General features: G+C 41.9%; 1 protein-coding gene across 4 annotated transcripts in view; it reads left to right on the plus strand.

Moving 5' to 3' along the window:
- CELF2 (CUGBP Elav-like family member 2) overlaps positions 1-20,689 on the plus strand; it is a 541,707-nt gene that overhangs the window by 108,003 nt on the left and 413,015 nt on the right. For all 4 annotated transcript variants that reach the window (XM_063727160.1, XM_024253110.3, XM_063727159.1 and 1 more), the window contains exon 2: positions 18,178-18,213. In XM_063727160.1, coding sequence (XP_063583230.1) covers positions 18,178-18,213 — 36 coding nt within the window. The remainder of the gene's footprint in view (positions 1-18,177; positions 18,214-20,689) is intronic.

Below are 20,689 nucleotides of genomic sequence, written 5' to 3' on the forward strand. Positions count from 1 at the left end.
ATAAAGAATACTTTCAACTATAAAGAATCCCCAACAATTCAACAATAAGAAAACAAGCAACCCATTTTTTGTAATTGGGCAAAAGATTTGAATAAGCATTTCACCAAAGAAGACACGCAAATGTCAAATAAGCACACAGAAAGATTCTCAACATAATTAGTTATTAGTAAAATGCAGATGAAATGTACAGTGAGCTACCACTATCCATATTTTTGAATGGCTAAAATTAAAAATACCAAATCACGGTGAGAGGGGAAGTACTAGAATTCTCATATACTCTCAGACACTGCTGGTAGGAATGTAAAATAGTACAATCTCACCTTTGCTTTAGAAAACAGTTTGGCCGTTTCTTAAAAAGTTAAATACACATCTACCATTTGATACAGCTGTTCCACTCCTAGATGTTTACTCAAGAGCAAGGAAATTATACAGTTTTGATAGAAAGATGTGTACATGAATGTTCATAGCAACTCTATTTGTAAGAGCCAAAAAAATGGAAACAACCCACATGTTCCTCAAGAAAAATATCGACCCATAAGCCCCATGGTCTACTCATACAATTGAATGCTACTCAGCAATGAAAGGTAATGAGCTGTTTATACAGGCAACACCATGCGTGAATCCTGAAATAATTGTGCTGAGTAAAAGATGCCAGGCCAAAAACGTGGATACGTACCATAGGATTCTATTTATGTACAATTCCAGGAAATGGAAACTTACGTAGAGTGAAGGAAGGCAGATCAGTGGTTACTTGGGGACAGGGAAGGGATGGGAGAAAAGGATTACAAAGGTGCAGAAGGAAACCTTTGGAGTTTTTAGGTGTATTTATTATTTTGGTTATGGCAATAGTTTCACAGGTGTAAATTTACGAAATCTTGTACTTTAAGTGGGTGTAGTTGATCATCTGTCAGTTATACCTTAGTAAAGCTCAGGAAAGGAGGGAGGGAGGGGAGGGGAGGAGAGGAAGTGAGAAAGGAAGGAGAGGAAGGGAAGATGGAGAGGAGAGAGACAAAGAAAGGGAGGGAGGAGAGGAAAGAAGGAGAGGAAGCGAATATAGGCAGGAGAGAGAGGGAAGAAGGGAGGGAGGAGAGGAAAGAAGGAGAGGAAGCGAATATAGGCAGGAGAGAGAGGGAAGAAGGGAGGGAGGGAGAAGAGGGAGGGAGGAAAAAGAGGGAGGAAGGAAGGGAGGAAGGGAGAGAGGGAAGATAAGGAGAAGAAGGGAGGAAGAAAGGAGAGGAAAGAGAGGAAGAAAGAAAGGAGAGAACTTGAAAGAAGGGAAATTTCAGCTATCAGAGAACTCGTCTAGGAGCTTAGGTTAGTGAGAGGAAAATGAGATTTATATGGAGCTCCTCAATACCATTTCCTAATCTCACTAAGACTGGCCCTGACTGTGTATATCAGCTAAGTGACCTGTTCCACCAGAATGCTGGCTCACATTATTCCATTTGCATTTATTTTGTGTAATGTCCCTGCGATATTTGTGGGACATGAGGGTTCTACCAGTCCACAATTCCAGAAAAATCTGACCTATCTGCTCCCAGGATGTCAGATGAAAACGGAGATGGCTATATATACAACTCAGGCCACATTTGTCATCTAGGACTGAGTTTTTCTTAGTACACATACCTCCTTACTTTCTACTTACCCCTTACTGTAGAGAATTCTATTAACGATGGAACTTTCCAATAAGCAAACCCAATTGATGAAAATACAAATGTATAAAACAGATAAAGAAGAAACTGATCACATTTCTTACAAAAAGAGTCCAAAAGGGCCACTTTAAGTAAGAAAGCTTCTATAGGGAGTCTAAAGATGAGTCAATGTGTAAAAATTGACTTCGTACATATTTCAGGAATCTAACTACATACTATTAGGCCAACCTGACCAAGTGAAATGAGTTTTATAAACTGCCCTTGTTTTCAGAAGGGCCTCCATGGTGCTGAGTATCCACCCTGTTCTAAACCCCCCATTTCCTCCTGGTGGTGAGTGAAGGGCGTCAGGGATAGTGGAGTACAGCTGTGCTTAGGGATGATGCAGAGCCACCTGCACAGGGGCCTCGGGCTCTTCTATAGTGCCCCTAGAGGCCAGGAGGCCTACATGCAGTCATTGGAGAGGCCAGCTGATCCCCAGATCATGCATACCTGCGTAGCATAAAGGACTCACTGATGTGGCTGGACCTGGCCAGGCTGTGGGTGTGATGAGTTAAGGGCATCCCTGGTGCTGGGGATAGGAGGCACCCAGCACTCTGTGCCAGCCACCTGCCATCTCCTCTCTACAGAGTCCACTGTGGATCACGCTGCTGTGTTCCCTTCCAGGACCGTTGCCATCCATGTCCAGACTCAAATGTACCCATGGAATATTTTATTCATCTGTGTCTTTTATTTTTAAACACAAACATCCTTAAACTGAACCATATTATTCTGTATCTTATTATTTTTATCACGCAACATGCCTTGTAATTCTATCCATTTTTAATTTTTTTTGTTGTTTAAAGACAGGGTCTCCTTCTGTCACCCAGGCTAAAGTGCAGTGGTGTGATCACAGCTCCCTGAAGCCTGGATCTCCTGGGCTCAAGCGATCCTCCCACGTCTACCTCCCAAGTAGCTGGGACTACCAGCATGTGTCACCATGCCTGATAATATTTTTATTTTTATTTTTTGTAAAGACAGAGTCTCAATATGTTGCCCGGGCTGGTCATGAACCCCTGGCCTCAAGCCATCCTCCCACCTCAGCCTCCCAAAGTGTGGGATTATGGGCATGAGCCACTGTGTCCAACCCTCTCTATATTAAAATATAGAAGTCTACCTCATTCTTTCTAACCACTCCCTATATTGCACGCAACATCCATAGCACAGTTTACGTAGCCTTGGCCTTATTCGTGGACATGTAGGTTGCTTCTGTTGCAGACGTCGCTGTGATTAATGTCCATGCGCCTGCCTCTGGTACACTTGGGGAGGGTTTAAACTGAGCTTTAACCCCATACTCCTGAGAAATACAGTTTTACCCCCATACCCTTGATAAATACCATTTAACCCCACAACTGCTTTCAAAACTTCTAATGTGCATATATACACCTTTGTCATAGAAAGCATCAATTCCGGAGAAGCAGTTGGAAAAACACTTCAGGATCTATAAGTAAAATTGAGGAGTGGGACTTTTTTCTTAGATCCTTGTTTCTCTCATTTCGGCCTTTAGATAAGGATCCACCCAGATTATCATCCTGTTTGGATGTCTCTTGATCATGATTAGCTATGTTTTGTTTCATTTGCTTGTTTCAACTGTTCACGTTAGAGTTGGACAGGCCTGGATTCAAATTGATTTGACTCCTCTGAGCCTCCAGTTTCCATATCTGAAGAATGGACACGATAATGAATAACTAACAGTGTTATTGACCTATGGAATGTGTGTGAAGTGCTAAGCAAAATGATTAAAACATAGTATGTAATAATTGGTGGCTGTTATGGAATAAATGGTAAAGTTTACAAAATAAAGTACATCCAGTAATTTCAGTATTTTGAATATTGAGGGTATTTTTAGTAACAGCAATTTTTCAGTATATTCGTATCTTTGTCACTCATTGTCTTTCCTAGGAGTGAAATACTATTTATTCACTGCCACACAATTACACATACCCATTTTAAACTTACGTTAAATTGCCATTAGAGTTTGGTCTCAGTTTGATAAATTACTAGGTAATCTAAAATTTGAGGCTGGGCATGGTGGCTCACGCCCGTTAATCCCAGCACTTAAGGAGGCCACGGTGGGAGGATTACTTGAGGCCAGGAGTTCGAGACCAGTCTTCCCAACATGGCGAAACCCCATCTCTACTTAAAAAAAAAAGGGCCGGGCGTGGTGGCTCACGCCTGTAATCCCAGCACTTTGGGAGGCCAAGGCGGGCAGATCACGAGGTCAGGAGATCAAGACCATCCTGGCTAATACGGTGGAACCCTGTCTCTACTAAAAATACAAAAAAATTAGCCAGGTGTGGTGGCCGGTGCCTGTAGTCCTAGCTACTTGGGAGGCTGAGGCAAGAGAATGGCGTGAACCCAAGAGGCGGAGCTTGCAGTGAGCCGAGATCATGCCACTGCACTCCAGCCTGTGCGACAGAGCAAGGCTCCGTCTCAAAAAAGAAAAAATAGATAAAGAAAAAAGAAAAAAAACTTAGCCGGGCATGGTGTCATTCACCTGTAGTCCCAGCTATTGGGGCGCCTGAGGCAGGAGAATTGCTTCAACCCAAGAGGCAAAAGTTGCAGTGAGCTCAGACGGTGCCACTGCACTCCAGCCTGGGCAATAGAGCCAGATTCTGTCTCAAAAAAAAAAAAAAAAAAGGTTGTAAAAGATCTTAAAAGATGCTCTGTCCCAACTCCTCATTCCCAACATGCATAGGCTATCTAACTATTTATTTCCCAGGTCTGCTAATTCAACAGGATACGTGGTGAAAATATTCTTAATTTCCAGAGTTGTACTACCTAATTTTCTTCTATCTTCAAAGTCATTCAGGTGATAAAATTTTTAATTATCCCCAACATAAATGGGAAAGACCTGAAAAAAAGCCCTCTTCGCTGATGCGGTGTGTTCAGTTTACCCAGCACTTTGCACCAGCCACTCACTGTCCTAAGTGTTGGTGATGGAGATGTTACAAAAGCACCCAAGCTGCTGCCCTCATGGAATCTACAGTCTAGCACAAGAGATAAGCAGGAATGAAGTAGCACTGAGTCAGAATCTAGATTATGAGAAGGTAGCATTTCACTAGTCCTAAGTAAGCTGATATTGACCATGTGCTCTATAAATTACTAAACTGAGAGGCAGACCTGTCACAATCCAGGGACTTCTTCGTTTTGATGCTATAAGAATATACAGTAAATAAACAAAGAGGAGAGTGTTCTGTAATAGGCAAAGTGGAGAACATGCCAGAACATACCTTTCTTTTTCTTTTTCTTTTTCTTTTCTTTCTTTTTTTTTTTGAAACGGAGTCTCACTCTGTCGCCAGGCTGGAGAGCAGTGGCGCAATCTCGGCTCACTGCAACCTCCGCCTCCCGGGTTCAAGCAATTCTCCTGCCTCAGCCTCCTGAGTAGCTGGGATTACAGGCACACGCCGCCACACCCAGCTAATTTTTGTATTTTTAGTAGAGACGGGGTTTCACCATGTTGGCCAGGATGGTCTCAATCTCTTGACCTCGTGATCCACCTGCCTCAGCCTCCCAAAGTGCTGGGATTACAGGCATGAGCCACGAGAACATACCTTTCTAACATAAGAAATCTTTTCCCAAAATCTTGATCAAGAAAACATACTCTACAAATACAGCATTTCCTTTTTGTTCAAAGACACACACACACGCAAACACACGCACACACACACACATGCATGCACACACATAACTAGAAGGGAAAAAAATCGTACAGCTTGCAGCAGGCCCTAGAGATTTAAATACTGAAACCTTTAATTTGTACCAATAATTCATATACAGCTATATGGGGTGAAAAAGGTTAATGATGGAATTTTTTTAAGTATGTTTCATTGACTATAAATGGCAGATTTGACAGTTAAAATGAAAATTGTTCCAGAAGAAACTTTAGTCAAACTAATTATTTGAGACGTTATAAGGATGTATAATTATATTCTTCACCTTTTAAAAAAAGTTTTATTACAAATGTGCTTTTAAAGAACAAGTAGAGAAATAAAAGCTGTAATTGTTCTTAATTATAGCTAACTGTAATTGCACTCAATTGCAATATGCTGAATATCACCAATGGCTAAAGAAATCCTGGCATGCAGACAGTGCACCCACACTCGTGAGATGAGGTATCGTTTTATGAATATTCTGTTATCTATAATTTAGCTCTTTTACTGTTGATTCCATTTCTGTTGGTTTTATTTTATTTTATTTTTTTTAGTGATTATAGGGATGTAATTGTCATCTGTGAATGTATTGAAGGTTGTAAATTTCATCTGGGGTTGGTTCAAAATTCCCATTGCTACAGAAAAAAGACATATTGGAGATTGTTAAAATGAGAGATTTGGACATGACCCACCATGGTTGAATACATTGAATACACAGATTTGCATTTTCAGAGGTAATGATGAATACCACATTTAATTTGCCCAGCATGGTCCAAGATGCAACCTGGAAAATTTGAAGGATCTAAAATAGCATGAGCTACCCTTCTGCAGAAAGCTCTCAGAGTAGTGTTATTTCAAATGGGTAAAATGCCCCATGAATGGAAAAATGTTCATCTCTCTCTCTCTCCTTTATGCTCAGGACTCAAATCAAGTTCTGTTTCTGCCCATACTGCTGCTGCCCGGCCTGCCCGTACAGTCAGAGGGGGGATGTTCAGCTCTGAGCTGCTTCCTGACCCTCGGGGAGCCTCACTTTACTCCTTTGCAGAATGAGGGCTGATAGTACTACCCTGTTCCTTGTCAAAGAATGTATGAGGGGATTTTTTTTTTTTTTTTTTGAGATGGAGTCTTGCTCTGTTGCCCAGGCTGGAGTGCAGTGGCACAATCTTGGCTCACTGCAAGCTCCACCTCCCAGGTTCACACCATTCTCCTGCCTCAGTCTCCCAAGTAGCTGGGACTACAGGTGCCCGCCACCACACCCGGCTAATTTTTTGTATTTTTAGTAGAGATGAGGTTTCACTGTGTTATCCAGGATGGTCTTGATCTCCTGACCTCGTGATCTGCCCGCCTTGGCCTCCCAAAGTGCTGGTATTACAGGCATGAGCCACTGCACCCGACCTGAGGGGATATTTTTAAACATAAATAAATACACTCCTGGAGAAAGGGAATAGGTTCTTTAGCTTCAGGAGAAAGAAGCATTTTATTATGTGTTTATAGCCATTGTTCAGAAAATTAAAAAATAAAAACCAACATTAACAACAACAACAAAAAGATTCTTTCAAATCATATCAGAACAACCTTTATTTCTTTGCTATTTCCATAAATGGCTGCTCAGAGCTTCCAACCTTGTAGCCAGAGACAGCTTTGACACAATTGCTGGGTTTTTTTATTTTATTTTATTTTTTTTTGAGCTGGAGTCTCGCTCTGTCATCCAGGCTAGAGTACAGTGGCGCCATCTCGGCTCACTTCACCTTCTACCTCCAGGATTCAGTCGATTCTCCTGCCTCAGCCTCCCGAGTAGCTGGAACTACAGGCATGTGCCTCCATGCCAGGCTAATTTTTTAGTATTTTTAGTAGAGACAGGGTTTTGCCACGTTGGTCAGGCTGGTCTCGAACTCCTGAACTCAAGTGATCCCACCTGCCTCAGCCTCCCAAAGTGCTAGAATTACAGGCATGAGCCACCATGCCTGGCTGCTGGTGCATTTTTTAAAGAGAAAAATAATGCATTTAACTGAGGGGAGCCCCATGTTCTGACTGTAGGTTGGAGGTAGGCCCAGGGAGAGGGAGGTCCTCTGATGGGCTGTCCTATTGACCGAGGTCACCGCAGCCACACTGCTCCCTAAATGGGAGCAAATCTGTTCCTTACTTCAGGGTATCTGGGGGAGGCAAGAGAGGCTGTGTCCTTGGAAATGGTTTGTGTCCTTCAGAGCCTTCATAGTACGTGGTAGGAGGAAATAATGTGGCCCCTACTTCATCACCGACAGCGGAAGTCCAGGGGCTCGGGTAGCTTATCTCTTCATCTTTTCCATCAAACCACTTCATCCTGGATGGAGTTTTTCTGCGGCTGTCACAAACTGCTTGTTCTTCTCCATGGTTTCTCTCTCCACCGGAACCTCCCATGTTCCTTCTGCCCTGGTAGCTCTCACACAGACTCCTCTTTGAAGACCGTGGCTTCTGTGTTTTCAATTCTCAGAAAGAGAAGGAGCATCTCTAAGACAAACATCTTCTTCCTCTTGTCCATGTTATCTGCTTTCTCAGACACCAATATTGGCATTGGCTGTTAGGCGAATGAAGTCCCTTGATATTTGTTTCAGCAAAAACTCCCTTCCTTCCCTCCCCAAAAGGGAATCAGTGAAATGAGGTGGATAAAATCTCCTCCCATTACTTGTCATTATGTATTCATTTGTGTAAGTATTTGTGGCCGTGTCTTCCCCAGGAGACAGACAGCCTCATGAAAGAGGGGGCTCGTGTTTATAAAGTTTCCTGTCTAATAATATCCAGCATGTAGAGGTGGACACACAGTAGGAGGTGTAGAAATGTGTGTTGAACAAATGAATAAATGCTAATGAATTCAATACCAATACTTGTTGGTTGATGGATTAGGCCATTAGTCAAACATCACAATGCAGGCTGGTATTTGCAAATCCCTCTTTGATCCAGAAATTATCAAGAGTAGAGATGATTTTCTCTAATTAAGAGGACTTATTAGTGATATTATGTCCCTGGGAACTAATAGAGAAAAATTGGGCATTATTGCAAAATAGGCATCCTTTTAAACGAACTTATATAAAATTTTTGTTTTTGATTAATAATTATTTTGGTGTGTTTTTCCTTAAGAAGACATGTATAAATTGCAGTGCAGCTTAGAGCACAATAATTCGGCAATATTAACTGCAGAGTTCTTTAATAAACTGATCCTCTCCCACTTGTACAAGCATACGATTTGAAAAAAATACCCTTCTGTTGGTTTGTTTTGGAGAGATGTCATTTTGTTCACAAAGCTTTAAAGAAACACAGGCCAGTGCAGTGGTTCATGCCTGTAATCCCAACACTTTGGGAGGCTGAGGTGGGCAGATCATTTGAGTTCATGAGTTCGAGACCAGCCTAGCCAACATGGTGAAACCCTGTCTCTACTAAAAAATAGAAAAATTAGCCAGGCACGGTGGCATGCATCTGTCATCCCAGCTAGCTACCTGGGAGGCCGAGGCAAGAGAATCGCTTGAACCTGGGAGGCAGACGTTGTAGTGAGCCGAGATCACGCCACTGCACTCTAGCCTGGGCTACAGAGTGAGACTCTGCCTCAAAAAAACAAAAAAAAAAGAAAAGAAAAGAAAAAGAAACACAAGTAAATGTCTCACATGTGCATTGTCTGTTTTTTCCGTTTTTGCTTTGACTTTTGCTTTTCATTTCTGGGAGTACAAGTTGGTAAATGAAACTTCATGTGACATTTCTAGGCTCTGAGACTGTCTTCAAGAGCTCGTTACATTTGCGACTGCCAAAGTCTAAATGAGTGACTTTCAATGAGCGGGAATTGTTACTAACAGCCGAGTCAGGTACTTAGTGGCTCACACTGTTTAACTGTGGTAGAATTACAGAGCATATGGTGTACAATGATTAACATGCAACCCCAAGCCTGCATAGGGAACATCCTCATAATGCCACTAGCAGTGTCCAAGACAGGCCTCCTCTTTTTGGGTGGGTTTCGGAGCTGTGTCTGAAGAGAACATTTCTGAAAGAAAGCAAACAGAAGCCCTTCACGCTATCTCGAAATGACGGAAGGGACACCAGTGCCATTTGCGCACTGGCTTCCCTTACAGACGCCAGCCAGGGCCAGATGGGCTCCTCTGCGGAGGTGATTAAGAGAAACCTTTGGCAGTTTGATTTTCAAGGCACTTGAGCACAAGGGCAGGGACAAAGGCACACACTTGTGGCTCTTTTATAGAAAGAATACTAAAATAATACAAGTAAATTGTCAGCCAAATAAAATCGTAGCAAGGACTCTCAACAGGACTCCCCAAGTGAAAATGAAAGATGATCAGGAAGAGGCTGTATGTGTCAGTGATTAGATTCAATGAATCTGAACTGCAGCGATGCCTCTGACGGCTCAGACTGCAGGCCTGCCTACTGTCAGATGGAAGTGGCTCGTTCCAAGCACCGCGCAGTGCATTCCTGAGTATTGACTAAGGGATTCATGCATGGAAGACCGGTTTCCCCATGGCAGCGCCTCTCCGCAAGCCTGGGCCTGGGGCCTGTCCGGACCTCCGTCCAGGCAGTGAAATCCCAAAAGTGTATGCAGTGATTTAAAGAATAACTCCGCCTCCTGGACTTTATCTTGGAATCTGAGAGGTAGAGAAAGGTTCGTTCCTATGAACGTAGGCTAGGCAGAAGGAACTTAGAGGAGCGCTCTTGGGAAGCTGTTCTGAAAGCAGAACCACATCTGTGAATGTAGCTGGCTCATATTGCAATCATTTCCACCCAGGAATAGATCTGAGAGGCTGGCCTCTGTAGTGATGTAAAGTATCTCTTGTTGAAACCTACAGTTTTCTAAGTGATGTGGTGAGTTTATTTAAGGGTCTTATTTTAGTTGATCAGCATTTTGAATGTACAAACACAGGCTGCCCTTCTTTTCTCTTAAATTACAACAATACCTACTATTACCTGCTTCATACAGCAGGTACCCCGTAAATCTTGAGAAGAAGAAAGAAATACAGTAGTGCAAAGGAAAGAAATGAGCATAAGAAAGGGAGGTGGGGATGGAAGCGGTTGCATTTAATGCAGACACATATTCACAGAGTCACCGCATCAGAGAGGTCTTCCAAGACCACCCTGTATAAAATTACAGCCTCTACCACCCTGCTTTTACTTTCTACCCTGCTATCTTACTCCTTGCTTCATCCTTCGTAACATATACTATGTAATGTAGGAATCAATATTCATTTGCTTGTTTGGTTTTTGTCTATCTCCCACTTCTAAAAGTTCTTAACAATGGGACCTTTTTTTTGTTTTTGTTTTTCTTGTTTTTTTGAGATGCTCTGTCTCCAGGCTGGAGTGCAATGGTGCGATCTCGACTCACTGCAACCTCCACCTCCCAGGTTCAAGCGATTCTCCTGCCTCAGTCTCCCGAGTAGCTGGGACTACAGACATGCACCACCATGTCCAGCTAATTTTTGTATTTTTAGTAGAGAGGGGGTTTCACCATATTGGCCAGGATGGTCTTGATCTCTTGACCTCGTGATCTGCCTGCCTCGGCCTCCCAAAGTGCTGGGATTACAGGCGTGCGCCAGTGCACCCAGCCAATGGGGCTTTTTTTGTTGCTGTTTTTCATTTGCTATAGCAGAAGCCAGAAGGGGTGCAGGAGTATAAGGCATAGATAACATATCTGTGGCTTACGCATACTCCCCTGCTGTTCACATCCTGATGAAAAGCATGGGCTCCGGAGCCGGGATGCTTGAGCTGTGTTCAAATCCTGACTCTATCTGTCATTGCCTGCATGGCCTTGGGAAGTAACATAACATTCTTTTGTCTCATTTTTCTCGTCCTAACCATGGTTTAGTGATAGTAACTACTTCATGAGGCTTTTCTAAGGATGAAGTGAGTGGACACCTGTAAATGGCCTGGAATAGTGGCTGGTGTTAAAGAAGATTCCAGCTGATGTGAACAGTTACATGAATGTGTGTGTGTGATTGTAGATTTCACCATGTGAGAATAATTACTTGTGTTTATATACAGACACACACACACACACACACATTTTGATGTTTTAATCATAAGTGAAAATCGAGGAGGAATAAAAGTAGGAGAGAAGACATAAAAGCCAAAACGAATGAAAACATAGTGATGAATGACTGGAGGGAAATCAGAGTGAGGGGAAAGAACAGTGTCTTTAGATTTTGTTTAACAGAGGAGAAACTTTCATCTCTAAGGTGTTTGGGATTTTCCAGTGCTAAGGTTCACCACACAAGAAAAAAATTAACTGTCCTGAATTAATATATGCCTTTGTAATGATGTCTTTTTTTTTTTTTTTGGAGATGGAGTCTCACTCTTTTTGCCCAGGCTGGAGTGCAGTGGCACAATCTCGGCTCACTGCACCTCCGCCTCCCAGGTTCAAGCGATTCTCCTGCCTCAGCCTCCCAAGTGGCTGGGATTACAGGCATGCACCACTACGCCCAGCTAATTTTTGTATTTTTAGTAGAGATAGGGTTTTACCATGTTGCCCAGGCTGGTCTCAAACTCCTGAACTCGGGTGATCCACCTGCCTCAGGCTACCAAAGTGTTGTGATTACAGGTGTGAGCCACTGCACCCAGCCTGTAATGATGTCTTTAAGCTAAATTCTTGTTTATGTTTTATTTGAAAATGGATCCAAATTAAAAATGCCCACAGTTTGCCTCAAGCTAGTTGACAAAAGAGAGAAAAAGAGAAGGAGAGAAGGAGAGAGAGAGAGAGAAAGAAAGGGAGGGAAGAAAGGAAGGAAGGAAAGAAGGAAGAAAGGGAGGGAGGGACGGAGGGAGGGGAAGGAAAGGGAAGGAAGAGAGGAAGGAAGGAAGGAAGAAAAAAGGGAAAGGAAGGAAAAAGGAAAGGGGAAGAGAGGGGAGGGGAAAAATCTGCTTGGTTTTAATACTTTCACTCTTAATTACAATAAAGAAAACCCCACACCTTCTACAACTAGAACATTAAATCATTTTTAGGACAGGCAATAAAAATAAAATCTATTTTACCTTTTTTTAAAAAAAAAAGTTCTCTGTACTTTTGGGAAAAAAATTAAAGATACAGTTGGAGAAAAACATTCCAGGTCTTAAAAATATTTATCTTGCTGACACACAATTAGTATGGGGGCTCATGTCTTGTGTTTTACAGTTGTCAGCTAATTTTGGAAACTGGCAGAGGCTGCACAGAAATAGATGGTGTGCTCTTGCTTCAACACTTCCTAAAAAAAGAACTGTTCGCATAGTTCAGGAATGGGGAAGGACAGGAGATGACGAGGGAATGTTATTGCAGACAGCTGATAAAAGCTGGCATCACGCTTTGCACTGATGAATGCTCTACATATTTAAAATTAAAGGATTTTTTTAAGGAATGCTAAATAATCTACCAAAACTGTGTCAGACACAGGAGACACTTGTCTGCTATCTTTTCCGGGATTTTTTTCCTTTAATAAAACTGAATTTATGCTGCAACTTCAAATTTGCGGAGAGCTTTCCTGTTGGTTCAGGCTGATGATCACACCAACGATGGTGTGGTGTTACTCTGACATCTGGGACACAGAGACCCTGAAGAGGTCAAATGAATTGCCCAACGATATACAACTTATCAGAACCAGCACCTTCCATCACCTCAATCTGCTTCTTAGTTGCTGGGACAGTTCTTTTTCTGTGAACATACAGTTGCACTTTGTAGTTTTTTACATCCTTGTTTTCATTCAATTTTTAGTGGTCTGGGCCAGGTGTGGTGGCTCTCACCTGTAATCCCAGCATTTTGGGAGGCCAAGGCAGGTGGATCACCTCAGGTCAGGAGTTCGAGACCAGCCTGACCAACATGGTGAAATGCTGTCTCTACTAAAAATACAAAAAAATTAGCAGGGTGTGGTGGCACGTGCCTGTAATCCCAGCTACTCGGGAGGCTGAGGCAGGAGAAACGCTTGATCCCGGGAGGCAGAGGTTGCAGTGAGCCAAGATCACGCCATTGCACTCTAGCCTGGGCGATGGAGTGAAACTTCATTAAAAAAAAAAAAAAGATTTTTTAGTGTTCTGCTTTTCACTTGAAATCAGATTATCTTGGTAATGATAACTAAGGAAAGGAAATTAGTACAATTAAACTCCAAATACTGCTATAACTATATCAGGCATTTTTTTAAAAATGAACTTAAGAGAATAGAATTACCAGCCAGTAGAAAATGTCTATTACGCTCATATTTATTGAGTGTTTGGTGTGTGCCGGGCACTGAGTTTTCAAAATCTTATACGAGATGTGATCTTTGACTTAGAGTAGACTTTTTTGTTGTTGTTTTTTGAGATAAGACCTTGCTCTGTCACCCAGGCTGGAGAGCAGTAGAAGGATCACAGCTCACTGCATCCTTGAACTCCTGGGCTCAAGTGCTTCTCCCAGCTCAGCCTCCAAGGTAGCTAGGATTATAGGTGCATGCTACCGTGCCTACCTCATCTGCTTGTTTGTTTTTTCTGTTTTTGTTTTTGTTTTTGTTTTGTAGGAACGCGGTGTTGCTATGTGGCCTAGACCGGTTTTGAACTCCTGGGCTCAAGCGATCTTCCGACCTCAGCCTCCCAAAATGCCGGGATTATAGGCATAAGCCATGGCACCCGGCCCTTATGGGAGTTTTCAATAGTAGAAAAATGAAGAGTATTCATTACTTGGTGCCTTATACAGTTTCTTTTACTGGAAAGTAAACACTTGGCAAGAAGGATCAGGATCTAAATTCATCTTAGTGCCTCTCAAAACATCCAGCATTGCCTGGGCTGAACGTAGATGAAGTGCTAATGAATATGTTGCATGAATAAATATTAGTCAGGAAATAAAGATGATTTACACTTAGGAAGCAATGCTAATAGTGGACATTGTGCCTATAAAAGTTCAATGAAAAATGCATGGTCTTTATGTCACCTGCTTTAAATCCCCTCAGTTGGGTTATGACAGAGCATAATCTAGAAGAAGCATGGGATATTCTGCTCAATTTGTTTCCCTCAAGGGTTTCTTTACAAAAGGTATAAATTCATGAAAACATGTGACTCATTCAGATGACTGTTTAACAGTAGTAAACAGATAAAAACAAACAAATGGTTACCTGAAAAGCTCCAGTGTTTGTCAATTTGCTGATCTCAAAAGTGGTGACTGGATGATGACTCCTAGCTACATTACTGCAGTCAAATACAGTGGGGTTTTTTTGTCTGTTTCGTTTTGTTAAATTTTGGAGCTACATGCGCCAATGAAATCATCAGGTTTTCAGTAATCATGGACATCAAGTAATATTTGTAACTCTAATGTAAGTTTTTAGCACATGACTGTGTAAAGCATAGTTTTCCCCTGCTGGGACTTAATACATGATGAACATGACTTTTCCCCAGCGTCTATCTTTTGCTTTCAAGTTAGGGCCAACACCTTTGTCTTTGAATGTGTGATTCACTGAATAAAGTTCTGCATTGTCTTTTGTGCATAAATCCACCCATACTCCACCATTTGGAATTTCTTTTGTTGTTGTTGTTGTTTTGAGACAGAGTTTTGCTCAGTTACCCGGAGTGCAGTGCAGTGATGCGATCACTGCTCACTGCAACCTCTGCCTCCCTGGTTCAAGCAATTCTCCTGCCTCAGCCTCCTGAGTAGCTGGGATTACAGGCATGTGCCAGCACATCTGGCTAATTTTTGTATTTTTAGTAGAGATGGGGTTTCACCACTTTGGTCAGGCTGGTCTCGAACTCCTGGCCTCAAGTGATCCACCTGCCTCTGCCTCCCAAAGTGCTGGGATTACAGTCATGAGCCACTGTACCCGGCCTGGAATTTCCTTCTTCTTCTTCTTTTTTTTTTTTTTTTTTAAAGGAAAAAGAACTTAGAGACGTTTGTATCTAATTCAACATCAGTTTTTAAGTGACTTGTCATTTTTTATCTTTTCAAAGTTTCCAACTTAGTTTTTACAGAAACAAGAATTTTTCCACACTTGTATTTCATCAATTTTACATCAGGCTTAATTAAATTTAAAAATTACAGTGATTGCCAGTACCATAAACAGGTTGGGGAACAAACACAATATACTCTTGGTAAGCGTAAAGACTTAAGCAGCTGGAGCCAAAGCAAAGCAGGTGTTCTTAGAGGCCTCAGCCTCTGTGTTTTCCCTTGTGAGTAAAGGATGTTGGTCAATCCAGTAAGCTTTTGAAACAGAGGTCAATTATGGACATTTCTATTGCTGTGGATTGTTGTTTGTTTTGTTTTGTTTTTAAGAGACAGAATGTCACTCTGTTGCCCAGACTGGAGTGGAGTGGTGTGGCACAATCATGCCTCACTGCAGCTGTGACCTCCTGGGCTCAAGCAATCCTCCCGCCTCAGCCTCCCAAGTAGCTAGGATTACAGGCAGGCACCATGATGAGCAGCTCATTTTTAAAATGTTCAGTAGAGACAGGGTCTCACTGTGTTGCCCTGGCTGGTCTCAAACTCCTGGGCTCAAGCCATCCTCCTGCCTCAGCCTCCTAAAGTGCTAGGATCACATGTGTGAGCCGCTGTGCTTGGCCTTACTGTCGTGGTCTCAGTTGAAGACAGCTTTGTCACCAGTGGACATTTAGCATTGTCTGAGGACATGTTTGGGAGCTACAGTGGGGCTGGTGGGGAGCAGTACTACCGGCATCAGTGGGTAGATGACAGGGATGCCATTAAACATTCTGCAATGTCCAAGATAAAACAATGTCCAAAACAAAAGATTATTTTGCTCAAAATAATGTCAAGTTTGAGAAATGCTCCACTGTGATTTAAATGGATTTATTATAATGTATGAACAACATCGTTTTAAAAGATACCAGGAGACTCATCATATTAAAATATGTGTAGTCTGGAAAGCAAAAATAAAAAGTTAAAAGATTAGACACAAAGAAATTTAGTTGTATCTTAACTCTGTGCTGTTAGTGTTACTACGATCAAGCTATAAACATAAATCTCACCCTCAAGGTCAACGAGGCCAGAAAATTTCATTCATTCCTGATAAGATTAATAAATATTTATTGAATATATATGTTGGTCTCAAATGACAGAAAGATAAAGGATAAAACAAACACTTAAAACAGACTTCTATTGTAATAAATGTCATAAGGGAAGGCTAAATAGGGAGGGGTATTTCTTAGCTGGAGTATCCACAATTCCAGATTCTGTTTGGAAAGAAAATTTTTCATGCAGCCACTAAATTCTTCAAAAAGATGAACATGTGTGATACATTCAGTGGCAGAGTGGACAATGCCTTCAACTCTGGTTTTGCTGAAGGAATGGAAACTTTCTCCCCAAAGCCAATTTTTATAGCAATAAAAGCTGATTGTTTAATATTATATGATTACTTAGGAAAGAATATTTTTATAGAAACTAAACTTATTCATTTTTTAAGGAAGTATGGCTCTGTGGGAGCCACCACTTCTCCAAAGTGCTCAGGTATTATCACAGGGAGTAAATAGGAAGAGGGAGTTCTGATAGCTGGGAGGGTCAGGGAATGTCCTTTGTTGAGAAGGAAGTCCTTTGTTTGAATTGACACAGTAGGAAAAGAAAATGTTCCTTTAAAGCTGAAGCTTAACCAGGATTGACACATTGGATTCAGGAGGTCGATGAACCATCTACAAGTGTGTACCACAGTCTGTGTGTATGTATATATTGTTATTTTCTCTATGTAAGGTGTTTGTATCTTTAATGAGATTCTTAAAGGGGTTATATGACACTAAGGAGATTTTATACCATTGTTCCTAAGAATTACACCTTTAATCCCTTGGTCTAAAGTTGAGCCCTCCTCTCCTTTTAAAAGAGTTCAACATAAAGCCTCCATCTCCTCCTTCTACTCATTGTTCCCTTCTCTTTCCAAGAATACATTTCCAATTGAAAGACGAGAGATGGGCCAGGTGCAGTTGCTCACACCTGTAATCCCAGCACATTGGTAGGTTGAGGCAGGCAGATCACTTGAGGTTAGGAGCTCGAGACTAGCCTGGTCAACATGGAGAAACCCATCTCTGCTAAAAATTCAAAAGTTAGCTGGACATGGTGGCGCACAACTGTAATCCCAGCTACTCAGGAGGCTGAGGCACAAGAATCGCTGGAACCCAGGAGGCAGAGTTTGCAGTGAGCCGAGATCGCACCAGTGTACTCCAGCCTGGGCAAAAGAGAGAGACTCTGTCTGAAAAAAAAAAAGAAAGAAAGAAAACGAAAGACAAGAGATGGCAATTAGGACAAAGTTAGTTTTGAAATTTGTCCCTGGTCATTTTTATTAATATGCTATAGAGCCTTTCTTTAGTGACTTTTCTTTTGTGCCATTTGAATTATCATAATATCTACCTTCAACAGTCCTAAATGGTAGAACTTTATAACAAAGAAATGAAAAACAGCAATTTGCTACTAAAAGAATTCCATTTTGTGCTGTTCGTGTTCCTTCATAAGCTTCAGATGACAGAGGTCAACATGAAGCAACATCCCCAAAGGAATACATTTCTCAGAGATTCTTGGAGAAAGATCATGGGTGCTTCGTTTAACATGTAAATGTCTACAAGGTGGTTTGGGATTTGTTTCTCCTTCTATTATCCTTCTGGATGTTGTACATTTTTACATTTTAATGTTTTGAACTTAGTTGTATTCAACCACCAGAAAGTAGAGGCAGATCTTTTCCATGTGTATAAAATTTCCATTGAAAGTAACCATTGGAATGATCAATGGGAATTAATCAGAAATGCAATTAATCAATTGTAACTTTCTAACCACCTGCATGTACGGTATCTTCTTTATACCTGATACCGTAATACTTATTATGTGATTAAATACATTTTCGTAATTCACCAAAATAAACTTAATCATACTCATCTTCTTTTTCTCCTTCCTGCAGAGAGACGGCCACAGAGTTAGCTGGGAGTCTACCAAGGTGAGCACGCTGGCTTTGCTTATTCTATGCCTGATTTCTTATATCCACAAAGCGAGGTACTGTGCCATGTCTTCTGTAAGAGGTCTTCTCATTTTGTCTTCCTCATGTCAGATTTTGATACCTCATACATCACTATGTAGATGCCAAAAATTATGCATGAGTCACATATATGTGATGTAACCAGGAAGTAATGAGGCTCATGTTCATAAATGACTTAGAGAGATTGTTCACATTCCTTTGAAGTCATATGGTATATTTGGAGATGTATATATGAGCTAGATATGCCATAGAAATCATAAACATGCTGCTTCCTTTATTATGTTCACGGGACTTGGCAATTGAAAAACATATTGGATTGGTTTTTCTTCAATATATTCATTATTGTTACTGTGTTCAGGGACTTAGAGATTTATGAAAGAATCCTGAGCTTCCCCTGAAGAACTCACATCATAGCATTGATAGTATAAGTGCAGTAGAATTCTCACTGTCATCGAAATAAATACTTGGTAATATTATATTATAGAAAGAAATTAATATGTAATCGATCAATGTGCTTTATATGTAATTTATCAATGTGTTTTATATGTTTTTGATATTTATGTCAGTATATTAAATAAGACATGATTAACAGAATGCAAGCTCTAGATAACTAGCCATCAAGGATGATTACCAGCATTTAATGGAAGGGAGGGAGAAATGGAGAAAAGAAGGAAGGAAGGAGGAAGGGAGGAAAGGAGAAGAGATGGGGGTAAGACTGGGGAGACAGGAAGAAAGGAAGGAAGGAAGAAGGAAGAGAGGAAGGGAGAGAGAGGGGATGGGGGAGGGAAGACTGGGGAGGGAGGAAGAAAGGAAGAAAGGGAGGAAGGGGCAATAATTTAAGAGGTATTTTACTGGTCATTGCATATATCTAGAATCTCTCCTGAGCACCAAGGATTGTGCCTTTGTTTTGTTGTTGTTGTTGTTGTTGTTATTTTTTGAGACAGAATCTCACTCTTTCACCCAGGCTGGAGTGCAGTGGTGCAGTCTCAACTCACTGCAACCTCCGCCTCCCAGGTTCAAGCGATTCTCCTGCCTCAGCCTTCTGGGTAGCTGAGATTACAGGAGACTGCCACCATGCCCGGTTAATTTTTGTATTTTTATTACAGACAGAGTTTTGCCATGTTAGCCAGGCTGGTCTCAAATTCCTGACCTCAGTTGATCCATCCGTCTCGGCCTCCCAAAATGCTGGGATTACAGGCATGAACTACTATGCCCAGCCAGGTGTTTGTTTTTTGTTTGTTTGTTTTTTGTTTGTTTGTTTTTGTTTGTTTGTTTTTTGTTTGTTTGTTTTTGTTTGTTTGTTTTGGCTGGAGTCTCCTTCTGTCGCCCAGGCTAGAGAGCAGTGGCACGATCTCGGCTCACTGCAACCTCCGCCCCTGGGTTCAAGCGATTCTCCTGCCTCAGCCTCCCGAGTAGCTGGGATTGCAGGCGTGCACCACCACGCCCAGCTAATTTGTATTTTTAGTAGAGATGGGGTTTCACCATGTTGGCCAGCTGGTCTCAACCTCCTGACCTCAGGTGATCCACCTGTCTCGGCCTCCCAAGGTGCTGGGATTACAGGTGTGAGCCACCGTGCCCGGCCAGGTCAGATGTTTCTTAAAGAGAGGAGAAACTTACTCATCTAAATGCGTAGCAGACATCAGAAGAGGGGGGAAGGGGGCGGAGTCCCTGAGAAGGCAAGAGGTCACAGGATCCAGGGCACAGACGGGATCAGCTTGAGAGGAGAGCGCAGGCTTCTATCTGAACAAGGATGGAAGCAGGAAAGGGGTGTGTGGATTCAGAGCGGTGTGTGGGACTGGGGCCTCAGGGAGTCTTAGACATTCTACCTAAGCGTGGATGGGATTACAGGCGTGAGCCCCCGTGCCTGGCTCATGCCTTAGTTTTTGAAGGTACTCGATAATCATGCGTGAATGTATTAATATGTCCTAGGATATTGCCTAGAAACTGTTGGAAGTAGAAATCAAGAGAATCTCAAGAACAGGAGAAGCAGAGTGAGCACAATGTTGTCATGAACAGCACTGGAGAACAGGGGAAAGTACAAATTGTTGCCATCTGTTACCGGAGATAAGCACATTTGGTTGCTTTTTTTATGTAAAGAAAATCTTTGCTTATAGGATCAAGATTAATATTGCCAAAAAAACTGTTTACTGTGATCTAAATATTTAAATTACTGTATGTCTTCATTCTTTGGATAACGTCCCAAAGAAACATTTCCATCTTGTGCCAGTTTTCAGGGTTAAAACTGTCCGAGTGTTCTGGTCTGTGTCTCCCCGCTGAGTTTGTTTGTCTTTGTGCTTTCACTCTGGAAAAAGTCCGCCCTGAAGACCTGAGCATCCCATCATGTGTGGGGAGAGAGATTGTTGTGTGTCTACCCACGTTTGGGCTGAGGAAGTTAATCCTGAAATAATGGAAGGAGGAATGACTTCCAAACTTTTGT

The sequence above is a fragment of the Pongo abelii genome, chromosome 8, assembly GCF_028885655.2.
Source record: "Pongo abelii isolate AG06213 chromosome 8, NHGRI_mPonAbe1-v2.0_pri, whole genome shotgun sequence".
NCBI classification, from domain to species: domain Eukaryota; kingdom Metazoa; phylum Chordata; class Mammalia; order Primates; family Hominidae; genus Pongo; species Pongo abelii.